Raw genomic sequence first — 14,962 nt, 5'->3', positions numbered from 1 at the left:
CTATGCACGTTTTTCTGGAATTTTTTTTATAATTGTAATCCTACGATTGGTATAAACAGACACAGCATGTCTCTCGCAAAACAGGCTCTTAGCGCATACCGAGGCTCGCTGCGTGCTACTTCGATCGCATTTAACAACGATGTGGCCATGCTCCAGGCTGCCCGCACGCAGATAAAGACAAAGATGGCTCTTGAAGTCGACCCAGACATGCCGGACAAGAGTGTTGAGGAACGGATCAAGCACTTGAACGACGTGTCGCTGTTTTTGAGACGAAACATTGTGCAGGGAAGAAAGGAGGGGGACGAGGAGAACAAGTATTTCCTAAATATCCACGAGGACACTGAGCTGGGAGACAATGATGATATTAAGAAGAAAAAAGGCAAGAACTCATTTGGCGGCGAGATGGCCAGTGGCGGGTGCTGTGGAGGCGGTGAGATCAAGATGAACGAGAGACGGGGGTGACGGTATGTATATAAACGGATTAGGAAACGATTTGCAACGTTAGATAGCGTAGCTCAATCTACAATGTAGCCTGGAGAAGATTCCGAGCCGAGGAATTGATTGCCTGGTAGGGATGTGAATTACGGCTGTGCAAGGGCAAAATAAATGTGGCTAAAGTGGAACAATAAAAATTTTCAGGATTACTAAGATAGATAGGGCGGAAACTAGTTTGTGGTTGTTTCGATAGGAGGAATAAAACGTTCTTTACACGCTTTCATTCCACTGATGCCGTCCATACTACTTCTTATCCATCCCACGGTCGTGACGGAGCCTGAACAGGTCGAACAGACCAAAAGACACCTGATAGCATCAAACCCCGATGCAGACCTGGTCCAGCATGTGGTAGACCGCGTGGCTCTTGGCCAGCAGACGCTGGAAGCCAACACCTACAAGCTGATTCATTATCTTGCGCCAGAGGAGGCCAAACGGAACAAGTTCACGTCAGGTTTAATTGCTCAGTTGTACGACTCGCTTATACCAGGGGGCCAGTTCACAGGTTTGATTCCGGTAGATTGTGCTCTGGAGGCCATAATGGCAGGCTTTGTGATTGCCGACGACGAGAAGAGCTGGCAGAAGCCCCAATCGACGAAGCCTGTGCCTGTTGCCGTGCCTCTCAAGTCGCGGGACCGGAATAAATCGCCTACGAGGAGATTGCCGCTGTTCAAGAAACTCGCGTCGCCTCCTACGCTCGCGGACTCGTCCGAGTTTGATGAGGATGACAGCGATGGCGTGGACCAAAGCAGACTGAGGGAGACGAAGCTGGTGTTCTTCGAGGACTCGGAGTCTGAGACTGAGGTTGGCGACTTATACATCGACGAGAACGAGCTGCTGAAAAGCGCAGATCTCGGTTTGAGCGAGAACTTGGTGGCCCCTGTGCAGTGCACCACGACGGGCAAGAAGAGACGGAAGGCCTGCAAAGACTGCACGTGTGGTCTCAGAGAGAAAGAGGAGGAGGAGGAGCGCAAGCAGCGGTCTGTGCAGGACAGCATTCTGAGCAAAATGGCGCGTTCGGCAACGGAAGAGGCCATCGAGATCGAAAAACGGCTGCAGGCCAAGCGCGACGAGGCCAGACGCCAGTTGGGCGAGAAAATCAAGTTTTCGGACACAGACATGACAGAGGTCGATTTCACGATCGAGGGCAAGACCGGCGGGTGCAACTCGTGCGCTTTAGGAGACGCGTTCAGATGCGACGGGTGCCCATTCCTGGGTCTCCCTGCGTTCAAGCCCGGCCAAGTGGTGACGCTCGACTCGTTTGGCGAGGACATTTAACTATTTATTACGATACATGTGACTGGTGTATAAAAGGTATTCAGGAGATTACTAGCATGGCGTAGAAAGGTCATTTAGGGGCTGGCTCGCATGGCGTCGAGAAATTCGACGATTTCCGCGTAGCAGAGCTTTTTCGTGTTTGCGATCTCTGTCGACCGCCGTTTTGGCACAGGGTCACGTGTGAGCTGCGGCACGGGCCACTTATTTTTGTAGCACAAATGGCCGAGTTTGGAGAAGTTCATGATGGCGTGATTGGGTGCGACAGACGCCTGGTGGTCGAGCAGCTTGTTGTAGAACACTCTGGCCGCGTCCGTCTCGCCAATTCTGTCCAGGTTGCACACGAAGCTGTAAAATACACGCGCATCCAAGCTGACGATATTTTTCAGCTTATTGGCCAGCTCGATGGCTCGAGAGACGTCGTGCGAGGCCAGGCGCGACAGAATAGCGTTGACGTTGGTGGAGTGGATTTTTGCCGCTTTGGAAAAGCCTCCCTTGTCGAGGAACGACTCCAGCAACCGCGCAGCAAATATCGGCCGATGGTGCACCCTGTCGATGTACGACAGAAACATGTCCAGCACGACGGTCGACGACGGAAGACTAGTGTCTAAAAAGTCCAGATAGTGTGCGAAAAGCACCTTGGTTTGCAGTTTCGACGGCCGCGTCGAAAATAGCAGCGAGCGATATACTGTGGCCAGCACGTCCAGAGGCGGCATTCTATCGCCGCACACTAGCTCTTCACGGATATTTGGCTTCAGCAAAAGCTCTGGTCGCTTGAAAACGGTGCCACACCGGTTTTCGTAGATCATGCTCAGCAGTCCGACCTGTTCCAGAACACGGTAGCTTTTCGGATACATCGTGAGCACGTAGCTCACAACGATCTGTGGAGTGGCTGCCGGAGTAGCACTCAAGCATTTGAGAAACGCTAGGTTGATGTCGTCAATCCTGTTTGGCGAAAGTTTGGTATCGGTAGCTTCAAAATAGCGGTTCATGATCTTGAGACCCTTTTCGAGGTCGCGCTCGACCACAAAATAGTGTCTTAAAATTAGGTCGATGCTTGCATGCACCGTCTCCAGGTTCAGCACCGGATGGCGCCCGTGCCGCAACAACAGGTCGTTCCACAGCCGATAGTATTGGGGCCATCGCTTACTTTCTGGTGTAAGGGTTGATTTGTACAGTCTAAGAAATAGCAGAGCTTCGTGTGTGTAGGTCTTTTCGTTGAGCCGTTTGATAGTGGTCACGCGCATATCATCGGAATACTGGCTCAAAAATGGGTTCTGTGGGTACTGGCGGGTTTTCAGCAGGAACGTCGCTCGCTCGGCAAGGGTCCCTGAACACAGACGGGTCAGCAACCGTTTGGCCCGGGAGCCGGCAGAAAAGACGTGTCCGGACACAAGGAGCCGCTCGAAAAACTCACGGTAAAGCCTGGGAGGCAAAAGCTCGAGTACCCGGTTTAAAGTATCGGTGCCAATGGATTCTCGCGGATGTTCTTTGAAGTAGTGGAGGAGCTGCTCGGAAGCGACGTTCTGGTCGAGCGCGCGGTTGATTTTGTACTCAAGGCAGAAATTCAGAGGTGCACATGGGCCCTCCACAAACGGCCCCGGGTCGAGGAAATAGTGTATTCGTCTCAGACCAGCCAGGACCCGCTGGCGATGGATGCCCGTCATGGTGAAAAATATGAAAAAAAGCTCAAAGAAGTCGATCGGCCGCCGTCGCGTCGCGGGACCGAAAAAAAAGAGGCCGATCGACTCCATCCCGGAGGGTCGACCCCGACTCGGATTCCTTGCAGAATCTACGTCCCCGGAAACCGAAGACAAAAAGCTGCAGCCAATCACAGCTCGGAATTTGTTAATGACACAGCTCTGGGGCATTTTCCCTCCGGACAATTACGTCAGCAACCCTTGCTAGAGCCGACTCTGTGGGTATAAAAAAGAAAATAGCTAAAAACATAAAGCACCTGGGATAAGACGGAAATTTGTCTTGTTCATACACCTTGCAACTTTTCCAAACTCAACATGCTTAGATTTGTTGCCAGAAACAGTCTGCGTTCCCGTGTGCGGTCGCTGATCCCGGCCAGAACGTTGGCTACTGGGTTTGACAGCTTTCTACAGACCAATAATGCCAATTACATCGACGAGATGTATGAGGCATGGAGCAAAGATCCCAAGAGCGTGCATGTCTCGTGGGACGCATACTTCCGCAACATGAACGGCAACAAGCCGGCTTCCACTGCCTTTGTTGCCCCTCCCACTCTGATTCCCCAGCCTGAGGGAGGCATTCCTAATCTTGTGCCCTCTGCGTCTGGAAATGTCAGCGAGGGCATTTTGGTGCACCTGAAAGCACAGCTGCTTGTGAGGGCGTACCAGGTGCGTGGCCACCAGAGAGCCCATATCGATCCGTTGGGAATTTCATTTGGGGACGACAAAAACACGCCGCCACCAAGAGAGTTGACTCTCGAGTACTACGGCTTCACCGAGGCCGACCTGGACAAGGACATCACTCTGGGTCCAGGAATTTTGCCATACTTCATCAAGCACGGCGTTACGTCTATGAAGCTCAGGGATGTGATCAAGACGTGCGAGAAGATATACTGCTCGTCGTACGGTGTTGAGTACGTCCACATTCCATCGAAGCAGAAGTGCGACTGGCTTCGTGAGAGAATAGAGATCCCTACCCCGTTCAAGTTCACTCCAGATCAAAAAAGACAGATTCTCGATAGACTGATGTGGTCGTGTGAATTTGAGAACTTCCTATCCACCAAGTTCCCTAACGACAAGAGATTTGGTCTTGAAGGTGCCGAGTCGGTTGTTCCGGGTCTGAAGGCCTTGATCGACACCGCCGTGGACCTGGGAGTGGAGGACGTTGTCATTGGTATGCCTCACAGAGGTAGACTGAACATGTTGGCCAACGTGGTTCGTAAGCCAGCAGAAGCCATTTTTTCCGAGTTCACGGGTTCGAAGGAGTTTGATGTAGGTTCCGGTGACGTGAAGTACCATTTGGGTATGAACTACGTCAGACCAACTACCTCGGGAAAAACTGTGAACTTGTCCATTGTCGCCAACCCGTCCCACTTGGAGGCCGAGGACCCAGTCGTTTTGGGTAGAACTAGAGCCATTCAGCACTACAAGAATGACGTCGGAGAGTTCAAGAAGGCGCTGGCTGTGCTATTGCACGGTGACGCTGCGTTTGCCGGCCAGGGTGTCGTCTACGAGACCATGGGCTTTACTGCTTTGCCTGCCTACGCAACGGGAGGAACAGTTCACGTGATTGTGAATAACCAAATTGGTTTCACCACAGATCCTAGATTTGCCAGATCGACCCCTTACCCGTCCGACATTGCCAAGTCCATTAACGCGCCAATTTTCCACGTGAACGCTGACGATGTCGAGTCTGTTGTTTACATGTTCAATCTGGCTGCAGAGTGGAGAGCTGCTTTCAACTCGGACGTCATTTTGGACGTTGTTGGATACAGAAAACACGGGCACAACGAGACCGATCAGCCTTCCTTCACCCAACCACTGATGTACGAGAGAATTGCACACAAGAAACAGGTGTTGGACATGTATATCGACAAGCTTTTGAAAGAGGGCACGTTTACCGAAGAGGACATCAACGAACACAAACAATGGGTGTGGAACACGTTGGAGGAATCTTTCGGCAAGTCGAAAGACTACAAGCCTGACTCAAGAGAGTGGTTGACTACACCTTGGGAAGGGTTCAAGTCGCCTAAGGAACTGGCTACAGAGGTTTTGCCTCATTTGCCTACCGCCATCTCTGAGGAGAAGGTTAAGCACATCGGAAAAGTTGTTTCAACCGTTCCAGAAAACTTCAACTTGCATAGAAACCTCAAAAGAATTCTGGGAAACAGACTCAAGTCCATTGAGAGCGGCCAAGGTATCGACTGGTCCACTGGTGAAGCGCTGGCCTTTGGTTCTCTGGCTATGGAAGGATACCACGTTCGTGTGTCGGGAGAGGATGTGGAAAGAGGTACTTTCTCTCAGCGACACGCTGTTTTGCACGACCAAAAGAACGAGGAGACCTACATTCCATTGAAACACCTCGACGAAAACCAAGGAGACTTTGTGATCAGCAACTCGTCTCTTTCTGAGTACGGTGTGATGGGATTCGAATACGGATACTCCTTGACTTCGCCAGACGCACTTGTTGTTTGGGAGGCCCAGTTCGGTGATTTTGCCAACACTGCACAGGTCATTATTGACCAGTTCATTGCTGCTGGTGAGTCCAAGTGGAAACAGAGATCCGGTGTTGTCCTTTCTCTGCCCCACGGTTACGATGGACAGGGACCGGAGCATTCTTCGGGAAGACTCGAGAGATACTTGCAGCTTTGTAATGAGGATCCTCGCTACTTCCCTACCCCAGAGAAGCTCGAGAGACAGCACCAAGACTGCAACATGCAGGTTGCGTACCCATCGACGCCAGCGTCGCTGTTCCACATTTTGAGGAGACAGATGCACCGTCAGTTCAGAAAACCATTGATTCTGTTTTTCTCCAAGAGTCTGCTGAGACACCCATTGGCTAGATCGAGTATTGAAGAGTTCACAGGTGATTCTCACTTCCAGTGGATAATTGAGGACGTGGAGCTTGGCAAGAGCATAAATGATAAGGCCGGTATCAAGAGAGTTGTTTTGTGCAGCGGCCAAGTTTACACTGCTCTCCACAAGAGAAGACAGAATTTGGGAGACAAGGAGACTGCCTTCATCAAGGTGGAACAGCTGCACCCATTCCCATTTGCTCAGCTCAGAGACGCTCTGCTGTCGTACCCTGCTCTTGAGGACCTGGTGTGGTGTCAAGAGGAGCCATTCAACATGGGAGCCTACTCTTATGTTACTCCTAGAATCGAGACCGTGTTAAGAGAGGCCGGTCTTGAGAAGTTGGGTCTGAGATACGCAGGAAGAGACCCTTCGGCATCTGTTGCAGCAGGATCCAAGGCCATGCACACTGCCGAGGAGGAGGCCCTGCTTGACCAGGTTTTTAACAATTAAGTATGTACTCGAAAATACCGTCGATTTCTATAGCACAATCAGTAACACTAAAATTATTACAAGCACAGCGACAAGCACGGCAATACAGCAGTTGCCGCCCCGCTCGTTTGTTTCGAGGAACCGGTTGATTCTTTTGATGCCGTGGTTCACCATCTTGAAGTTGAGTCTGTCAATATCCTGTTCTACGTCCTCCAGGAGTTCCTGGTGGTAGTCGAGCTCGTTTCCAATAGTTAAAGCCTGCTGGTGCAAATTTTGAATAGATTTCGTGAGATCTTTCGAGATTATGTCGTCCTGTTCCTGCAAAAGCTGCTGGGTATACTGTTGATCGATTTGAGGCGGGTCTTCGAACGGGTTGTCTGAGTAGTGGCCGGGCAGATTGACGGATTTGAGCACATCGCTAAGTTGGGACTTGAGGTCCTGCAATTTGGCCTCGCGCGAGTGCAGTTCTGCAGCGTCTATGTGGGCGAAAGTGTCGTTTCCGTTGCCTGTTTTGGCCCGGTTCTTGGACTGCTGTATCACCTCCAGGGCGTTTGTGAGGTCGCCGATGGTTTCTATGAGCTCTGTTTTGATGTTGTTAAAGTCCAGTGAGTTTGGTGATGTGGACCTGAGCCGCTCCAATTGGACAATTCCGTCGTTGTAGACGTCATAAAAGGGATCCATGATAAATAAATATTTTATTTGATTATTTTATTTTCTAAAATTATTATCTTTTTTGCTATCCAATGGCTCCCCACACATACCGTTTGGCAGGCGAGCAAAAGGGTGGACATTGCGCCATGCTGAGACTGAGCGACCAGCAGGCGGCAGAGCTGGCAAGCGCGCGCGACGGGCTCAAAGTCGTGATCCGCAAGGGGCAGATCACAGAAATTAAGGCGGGCGGCCGACGGCTCGAGCTCTCGAGTCTGCCCGAGTACGCGACAGAGGTTTACGGTGTGCGAAGAGACAACACGGCCGCGCATCTCGGGCGGGTCAGAAAACGGATGATTGTGCGCAGCTGGCTGGGCGAACAGGGCAGACTTGCCAGTCCGCACAAAAAGCGGCCGGACGTGGTAAATGATATTCGCCGGTTCCAGCAGACGTACAGGGAGTATTTCCGGTTGTACAAAGAGCTGGAGCAGGAGATGAACAGCGAGAAGCTGGAGCGTGTGGCTGTTTTGAACAATGAGCTGCTGAGCCTGAAAGAACGGCTCAGCAAGGTGTGAAAAGAGCTTGAATCGATTATATCAGCTATTTACCGTCTAGAGCAACTTCTTCTCGACGAACTGGTCGTAGAGAGCCTTACCGAGTCTGCCTGGAGAAGGCACAACCACGGCCTCGGCAGCAGTCAAAGCCTCGATCTTGGACTTGGCAGTACCCTTGCCGCCCGAGATCAGAGCACCGGCGTGGCCCATTCTTCTTCCTGGAGGAGCAGTAACACCGGCAATGAAGGAGACAACGGGCTTTGGAACGTCTCTGGCGAGGTTGTACTGTTTGAGGTACTCGGCAGCCTCTTCCTCGGCCTCTCCGCCGATTTCACCGATCAAAATGATACCTTCTGTTTCTGGGTCGTTCAGGAACAGTGTCAGGGCATCTATGAAGTTGGTACCTGGACATGGGTCACCTCCCATTCCGATGACCAGCGACTGGCCCAGACCGACCTTGGTGGTCTGGTTGACGGCCTCGTACGTGAGGGTTCCAGATCTCGAAACAATGCCGATTCTGCCCTTTTTGTGGATGTTTTGGGGCATGATTCCGATCTTGCACTGCTCTGGAGCAATGATTCCCGGACAGTTAGGTCCGACCAATCTGGTCTTGGACTGGGTTCTGAGCATCTGTGACACTCTCAGCATGTCTGCCTGCGGGATTCCCTCAGTGATGGCGACCACCAGCGGGATTTCAGCTTCAACAGCCTCCTCAATGGCACTGGCCGCGATCGGAGGAGGAACAAAGATACCGCTGGCGGTAGCTCCTGTCTCCTTGATGGCATCCGCAACACTGGCAAACACGGGCTTGCCCAGGTGGGTCTGGCCGGCCTTCTTTGGGTTGGTTCCACCAACAATTTGGGTACCATATGCCAAGGCTTGCTCAGCATGGAAGGTGGCCTGTTTTCCCGTGAAACCCTGGTAGATCACCTTGGTGTCCTTGTTGATCTTGAGGTTCTTGATCGTGTCCGAGTAGTTTCTGGCTGCTCTGGTGGTTGAGAAGGCTCTTCTTAACATTTTCGGTGAGAGAAATAAACAGTGAGGTGGTTTTTGGTGGAAAGCATTTTGTTTTGCGAGCACCGCCAGCCCGACCGGGTGAAAGCGCGGCGAGGTGTGAGGTGGAGACCAAAAAGAATGGAAAAAAATTGGGAAAAATTAGGATTTGCTAATCGCGTTTCTAGTAGTTAAACAGCGTCGTGTAGCTTAGCGCGCGGCCGCCAAAAATGTCCCAGTACTTCTCGCCAATCCACATTTCCTCCACGATCTTCAGCCGTGCAAACACAGACGCGCCTTTCCAGACCAGCATCGACGGATCTAAATTTTCGTCGTTCGCAATGATCTCGATCGTCGTCACTCCCCCGGACGCAACCGTATTGTTTATCTCCTGAACATGCTGCTCGCTCAATTCTTTCTCCTTGTCTTTCCATTGTTGCGCCTGCTTGGTGATTTCTGCCAATTTGTTGGACGCAAGAAGCGGCACACGATTCAAATGTAGTCTGTCCACCAGAATCGTGTCCAAACCCTCAATCTTGGACCCGCCTCCAACAATCAGGATGTTCTGGTAGAGCTTCTCGAGCCGCTGCTGGTCGCCGCTGGCTGCGTACGTGATCGACTCGATGATGGCCTTGTCCAATGGCGTCATGTTTACCCGGAAGTCATTCGTCTGCGTCACTTTTTCATCCGTTTCACCGTCGGCTGCTTCCGTTTCCTCTGCCGCGCTGCTGACCAGCTGGTCCATCAGGTCTTTGGTGTCCATTTCGGAGATGAGTTTCCGCTCGGTTTCGTTCTTGTGTGCCGCGCTTTTCGCAACTCTGCGTTCCATTAAGCCCCGGGTCAGCTTTTTATTGGGCGACCATTTGCCGAGGATCGTGCTCTCCTCGCGCGCGTCGCCGTCCTCCAGAAACAGCTCTGGATAAAACAGTCCCATCGGCGTCACCATCACGTCGTCAAAGGACTTGAACTCGTATTTTTCACTCAGCTGGCCCGGCCGCCTGTTCACAAACTTGAAAATCTGCACAGCCACGTTGGCGTCGTTGAAAGTAACAATATTCTCCTTGAGCTGCGTCGCAAGCGTCCAGTCGCAGAGCTCGTTCAGGTTGATGTTTCTGTACGGAAACTGCTGGCCAATCAGGCTTTTGATCAGCGCCCGCGTGATGTCGTTCGAGCCGTACGACAAGTCCACCACCGAGTCCTGGAAAATGTAGCCTTCCTCGATGCAGCACACCTTGGTCGACGTGGCGCCGATGTCCACGACGCACGCCGAGCTCACGCCCGACCCAAATGTCGCTGCAAGGCCTTCCTGGAACACGGCCACCTGGCCAAATCCGAGGTTGAACAAAAATCCAACCATTTTCTCACAGTACACCTTGTCGTACAGGTTGGGGATGACCAGCACGCAGTTGTACGTGTTGAGCGTCTTTCTGTTGAATATGTTGAACCGCTTGAGTGCATCGTTCAGAATCAGCTTGATGTCGCCGAGAAGATCCTGCTCGGACTTGTACGCAATGTCCCTGTCGTTGAACCTGCCGTTGAGGAACGGGCTTCTGACCTGCCAGTTTTCGAGGTCTTTGATTTTCAGCACGTCTGCGCCGGTCACGTAGTTTTCCCGCACCTTGTCGAAATAGTCCAGTTTGTGCACGTCGTCGAGCTCTGGGATTGTCTCGGGCTGCACCCGCTTGTTGTAATTGTAGCACTGCTCGTTGGAGTTGGGCAAAATGCGCCTTTTGTAGAACTTCATCCGCTCCTTAAAGTTCGCCGTGACCGTGCGCTTGGCATTGACAAACTGCTCGTCCACAATGCTCATCTCGCCGTTCTCGTCCTCGCACCGCAGCGGGTCCACGCTGGTTTTGGGAGCCGGCCGTCTGTGGGCCACCATGTTGGGGATCACCATCGGGTCGACGTCACTGGACAGACCAATACGAATATTGGCGGAGCCCGGGTGCAGAACTATGATTTTCGAGCCCATCTTGCCGTTGTCGTCGTCCTCGTCGTCCTCGTCGTTGTCGTCGAAGTCGAAGCCGTGGGTGCTGATCTTGTTGATCATGTTCTGCGACTCCTGCTTGCGCTCGAGCTCGGCCTGTTTTTTCGCGAGCCGCGCCTCCAGCAGCCGCTGCCGCATCTCGCGGATCATCATGATCTGGTCGTCCTTCTTGAGGTAGTCGGTGTAGTAGTTTTTCTGGTTTATGGCCTGGATGAGCGGGATGGAGCTGAACTTGAGCGCGTTCTCCTGGTCCACACGCTTGATGCCTAGCTCGTCGAGCCGGTTCTGCAGTTTCTCCATCGCCCGCAGACGGCCCTCCCGTCTTTTCTGCAGAACGTGTGCTGGCACCTTGGACGAGCCGCCATTCACGGTGGTGGCGGCAGCGTCTGGCGTCGCACGCTTGGACGAGGTCTCCGAAACGGGCGTCGGCGTGGACTCCGGCTCTAACTGGTCAAACGGTCTCTTGTCCATGGAAATAATCGAAATGGAAAAAAATAGTCGCGAATTATTTCTTCTATATACACCCCTCGCCGTCCGCAATTATCCCCATCACCAGCTTCTCGATGCTCTGCCACCGTTTGCCCAGCGACCACGTCAGACACAGGATCAAAAACGCAAACGATGTGACCATGAACATCGAGAACAGGATTGTGTAGACGTAGAACACCACCAGCGTGAGCACAATGAGCACGTTGTTGCTGAGCCCGGGGAACTCTGCCATGAGGATCTGGCCAAACTTCATCAGCAGCGAGCTGTTCTCGCGCGCAGGCTCTGTGCCCTGCACGTATTCAATGTAGTCGAACGTGTCCTGCACAACATCGATCGAGAAGGAGGACACACTGAGCAGGTTCTTGACGATGCGGATGAAGATGATGGGGAAGAGCGTGATTGTGACGGAGTCGAGCACTTTCATCCACAGCGGGCGGTCGTCCAGCCGGCGCGGCGTGCCGTTGGCAGCGCGCCGCTCGTGCTCCAGGATGATGTCGCGCGCAAGTTGGATGTTTCTGGGGCGCACCCGGATCCCGGCAGCGGTGCCGTTGCCGTTGCGCATGAGCTCGTTGGCCAGATCGACCATCTCGTCGATGTCTACCTGGGGGATCTCCTCGTCGTGCGACTCCTCCGCGTAGTCCTCGGGAAGCTCGCCGAAATAGCTGCGCAGCCGTCTAGCACTGCGAAGAAGAGGCATAATTGGTGATAAAGAAAAAAAGGCGTTACCCGGAAACTTGGTGTGGAGAAGACCCATCCAAAATATATTTCTTTCTCCCCATGAGTGCTGGAGGTCCTGTTCCTGTGTGGAAGAAATACACTACTGGGTCCAAGGGCATTTGGGAATTGATCCGCTCGGTGCTGGTTCTGGTGCCTAACCGGTCGTCGGGAAACCCTTACGTTCCGTACTACCGTGTCCCGTCGCCGTCCTCAAACAAGCAGGTCTACAAGGACCCGCGCACCATTCCGGCCGCAGACATCGTCCAGAACGACTACTTCAAGAGAGACAAGCGCAGAGCGTATCCGCGGGCGTCTGTGTTCACACAGCCGCAGATCGGCGCGCTGTTGCAGATCGGCAACGCTAAACGGAGCCGGCTGCCAAAGGGCGAGGAGGGCGTGAAGCAGCTGGCCCTTGTGTCCAGCGGCCAGGTGGACCTACCGCAAGTGCTGCGGACCGCCGACAGCGCGGTTCTGAACGGCGAGCTGCTGGGTCCGCGCGGAGAGCCCGTTGTAGCTCCGAATCTGAACAAGAAGCTCAGCATGAGGATTCTGGAGGAGCCCGAGCACGGCATGTACACGGACGAGTACCCTGTGCGGATGTTCAAGCTGTAGACGGCATATTTATTTATCGTATTTATTGGTCTTATCTTATCACCGGAACCAGTCCGGTGATTTATTTGGAAATGCAAAAAAAATTAAAAAATTATATAAAACCTCCAGCTCTTGTGTCCTCCTGCATGGATAAAAGGTACATCTCGTACAACAACGTGCACCAGCTGTGTCAGCGTGCGGCGGAGACGTTGAAGCCGCTGGACGTAGACTTGATGATTGCAATCGGCGGCGGCGGGTTTATCCCAGCACGGATCCTGCGCACGTTTCTCAAGCAGCAGAACCGGCCAAATCTGCGGATATTTGCCATTGTGTTGTCGCTGTACGAGGACCTGAACACGGTGTCAACGCAGGAGGAGCAGGCGGGCGCCGAGGTCAAGCGGATCCAGTGGATCAATTACAAGGAGAGCGGCGTGGACCTGTGCAACAAGAAGATTCTGATTGTCGACGAGGTCGACGACACACGCACCACACTACACTATGCGCTGCGGGAGCTGCAGAAGGATGCCGCACGACAGGCTCGCGAGAAAGGTCTGGCCGACCCCAACACGCAGTTTTTCGTGTTTGTGTTGCACAACAAGGACAAGCCCAAGAGAGCACAGCTGCCGGCCGAGCTGATGCGCGGTAACTATGTGGTGGGGGAGGAGTTCCCGGACTGCTGGATCGCGTACCCGTGGGAGAGCACCGACATTGTGCACCACCAGCACATGGCTGTGCAGCAGGGCTACGATATATAGCTGAATATAGCTGAACAGATTACAGTTTGTAGAATCGGCACGAGAAGGTGCAGCGCATGGCTCTTCGGATGGGCACGCGCGCGTTCCAGAGCTGTTCGTCGGTCTGTCCCGGCGTGATTTCCTGTCTGGCTATGAGCCAACCGCGCAGGATGACGAGCATGACGCCCGCGGCGAAGTAGCACACGCCGACGAAAATGGCGGCGTTCTGGTACTGTTCTGGCCGCTGCGGGCCGTCCTTTTTCAGCGCTATGCCCAGTATCGGGCTCAGAAACCCAAACACCCCGGTAGCCACCCAGGACAGCGACAGGGCAATGCCCATCTTGCGCAGCCCGATGATGTGGGCCGCCATCGACGGCTGCGTGATCCAGATGGTGCCCATGAGAGAGCCCTCGAAGAGCGCGAAAATCAGCGCTGTCGGGAAATTGCGGCACGGAATCCACATGGCCAGAGCAAAGAGCGCCACGACCCAACTGGCAAAGATAGTCATATTGACCGGGCCGAGGAAGTCGCACAGCTGGCCCATTGTTGGCCGGCCGTAGATGATGCCGACAGACGTCATGGTGGCCACCACGGACGCCTTGTTGGCGTTGTAGCCGAGCGACCGCGTAAAGTCGGCCAGATTGTACATGAGCGTCACGTAGCCGAACAGCGTGAACATGATCCACGCGAGAAGACACCAGACGCCGAAGTTCGACCACACAACCTTGTCGTACACTCTGTAGATGGGCTTGATATGCTTGTTGCGCGACTGGATCAGCGTGACGGCGATGAGGTTGAGAAACGCACAGATTATGGCCTGTGTGCGCATCGACCACTGGTAGCCGTATCTGGTGAGCAGGGGCTCCATTCCGATGTTGTACAAGATGCCACCGAGCCCGGAGCCCGCCGCAGAGAAGCCCAGCGCGAGATTCCGCTTGCCTCCCTTGCCACTGGAAAACCACTGCGGGATCACCACGATGCTGGGAATGGCAATCAGCGCGAGCGCCACGCCCTGCCAGACGCCCTGGGTGAGCACCAGCTGCCAGTACTTGGTGCAGAAAGACGCCAGCAGCATCGACGCGAGCTGGAACGCAATTCCTATCGAGATCGTGGGCTTGAGCCCCAGCGTGCCCACGAGATAGTTAATCAGCGGTCCGAAAGTGAGTCCGGCGCCAAACGTGAGCCCGCCCACCACGCCGTACTGGTACTTGGTTGTGCCGGGGAACACGTCCGAGTTGAGGTACTCCTGGTAGTAGAGCGAATAGGCGGAGTTGGCACCCCAGGTATTAAACGAGAACAGCATGCAGCCGACCACGGACGCGAGCCCGCGGCCCCTGAACGTGTTTGGTATGTCGCTGGACATCTGGGGACCCTGGACGGCCGTCACGGGCCCCTCTAGCGGGCTTTTTGTGTCGGACTGATCATCTGTGTCGGGCATCGGAATTCTTGGCAGGAAAATTAAAAAAAAAAAAAAAAAACTCTTGGCCGTGTCTAACAAAG

General features: G+C 53.5%; 12 protein-coding genes across 12 annotated transcripts; 6 read left to right on the top strand and 6 right to left on the bottom strand.

Moving 5' to 3' along the window:
- Positions 1-66: 66 nt before the first annotated feature.
- Positions 67-462, top strand: OGAPODRAFT_14766 (uncharacterized protein; the record flags this gene model as incomplete). The annotated part of the gene is made up of 1 exon (XM_018353434.1): positions 67-462. One exon carries the CDS (start codon positions 67-69, stop codon positions 460-462), a length of 396 nt encoding a protein of 131 aa, XP_018208686.1.
- A 200-nt stretch (positions 463-662) lies between these two features.
- Positions 663-1,817, top strand: OGAPODRAFT_17422 (uncharacterized protein). Its single transcript, XM_018355104.1, has one exon. The coding sequence runs from the start codon at positions 727-729 to the stop codon at positions 1,768-1,770; it is 1,044 nt and encodes a 347-aa protein (XP_018208685.1). The 5' UTR covers positions 663-726; the 3' UTR covers positions 1,771-1,817.
- On the bottom strand, positions 1,776-3,434 carry OGAPODRAFT_95853 (uncharacterized protein; the record flags this gene model as incomplete). The annotated part of the gene is made up of 1 exon (XM_018357830.1): positions 1,776-3,434. The coding sequence occupies one exon, from the start codon at positions 3,432-3,434 to the stop codon at positions 1,845-1,847; it is 1,590 nt and encodes a 529-aa protein (XP_018208684.1). The 3' UTR covers positions 1,776-1,844.
- A 295-nt stretch (positions 3,435-3,729) lies between these two features.
- OGAPODRAFT_17421 (uncharacterized protein) lies at positions 3,730-6,798 on the top strand. The gene has a single exon (XM_018355103.1). The coding sequence runs from the start codon at positions 3,783-3,785 to the stop codon at positions 6,768-6,770; it is 2,988 nt and encodes a 995-aa protein (XP_018208683.1). The 5' UTR covers positions 3,730-3,782; the 3' UTR covers positions 6,771-6,798.
- Positions 6,798-7,430, bottom strand: OGAPODRAFT_10366 (uncharacterized protein; the record flags this gene model as incomplete). Its single annotated transcript, XM_018353194.1, has 1 exon — positions 6,798-7,430. The coding sequence occupies one exon, from the start codon at positions 7,428-7,430 to the stop codon at positions 6,798-6,800; it is 633 nt and encodes a 210-aa protein (XP_018208682.1).
- A 62-nt stretch (positions 7,431-7,492) lies between these two features.
- OGAPODRAFT_14762 (uncharacterized protein) lies at positions 7,493-7,972 on the top strand (the record flags this gene model as incomplete). The annotated part of the gene is made up of 1 exon (XM_018353433.1): positions 7,493-7,972. One exon carries the CDS (start codon positions 7,493-7,495, stop codon positions 7,970-7,972), a length of 480 nt encoding a protein of 159 aa, XP_018208681.1.
- OGAPODRAFT_95849 (uncharacterized protein) lies at positions 7,501-11,402 on the bottom strand (the record flags this gene model as incomplete). The annotated part of the gene is made up of 1 exon (XM_018357829.1): positions 7,501-11,402. One exon carries the CDS (start codon positions 11,400-11,402, stop codon positions 9,129-9,131), a length of 2,274 nt encoding a protein of 757 aa, XP_018208679.1. The 3' UTR covers positions 7,501-9,128.
- On the bottom strand, positions 8,009-8,968 carry OGAPODRAFT_52668 (uncharacterized protein; the record flags this gene model as incomplete). Its single annotated transcript, XM_018355751.1, has 1 exon — positions 8,009-8,968. The coding sequence occupies one exon, from the start codon at positions 8,966-8,968 to the stop codon at positions 8,009-8,011; it is 960 nt and encodes a 319-aa protein (XP_018208680.1).
- A 28-nt stretch (positions 11,403-11,430) lies between the features above and the next one.
- Positions 11,431-12,117, bottom strand: OGAPODRAFT_95848 (uncharacterized protein; the record flags this gene model as incomplete). Its single annotated transcript, XM_018357828.1, has 1 exon — positions 11,431-12,117. The coding sequence occupies one exon, from the start codon at positions 12,115-12,117 to the stop codon at positions 11,446-11,448; it is 672 nt and encodes a 223-aa protein (XP_018208678.1). The 3' UTR covers positions 11,431-11,445.
- Positions 12,118-12,197: 80 nt separating this feature from the next.
- Positions 12,198-12,846, top strand: OGAPODRAFT_78092 (uncharacterized protein; the record flags this gene model as incomplete). Its single annotated transcript, XM_018356417.1, has 1 exon — positions 12,198-12,846. The coding sequence occupies one exon, from the start codon at positions 12,198-12,200 to the stop codon at positions 12,747-12,749; it is 552 nt and encodes a 183-aa protein (XP_018208677.1). The 3' UTR covers positions 12,750-12,846.
- Positions 12,847-12,878: 32 nt separating this feature from the next.
- Positions 12,879-13,500, top strand: OGAPODRAFT_17420 (uncharacterized protein). The gene has a single exon (XM_018355102.1). The coding sequence runs from the start codon at positions 12,962-12,964 to the stop codon at positions 13,481-13,483; it is 522 nt and encodes a 173-aa protein (XP_018208676.1). The 5' UTR covers positions 12,879-12,961; the 3' UTR covers positions 13,484-13,500.
- OGAPODRAFT_17419 (uncharacterized protein) lies at positions 13,499-14,902 on the bottom strand (the record flags this gene model as incomplete). Its single annotated transcript, XM_018355101.1, has 1 exon — positions 13,499-14,902. A coding segment is annotated over one exon (1,400 nt), but the record flags the coding sequence as incomplete, so codon positions are not given.
- Between the last annotated feature and the right edge of the window lie 60 nt (positions 14,903-14,962).

This window comes from Ogataea polymorpha (assembly GCF_001664045.1).
Source record: "Ogataea polymorpha strain NCYC 495 leu1.1 chromosome Unknown OGAPOscaffold_7, whole genome shotgun sequence".
NCBI lineage: Eukaryota > Fungi > Ascomycota > Pichiomycetes > Pichiales > Pichiaceae > Ogataea > Ogataea polymorpha.
The sequence above is the reverse complement of the archived record's forward strand: the minus strand, read 5'-3'. Positions and strand labels throughout refer to the sequence as shown.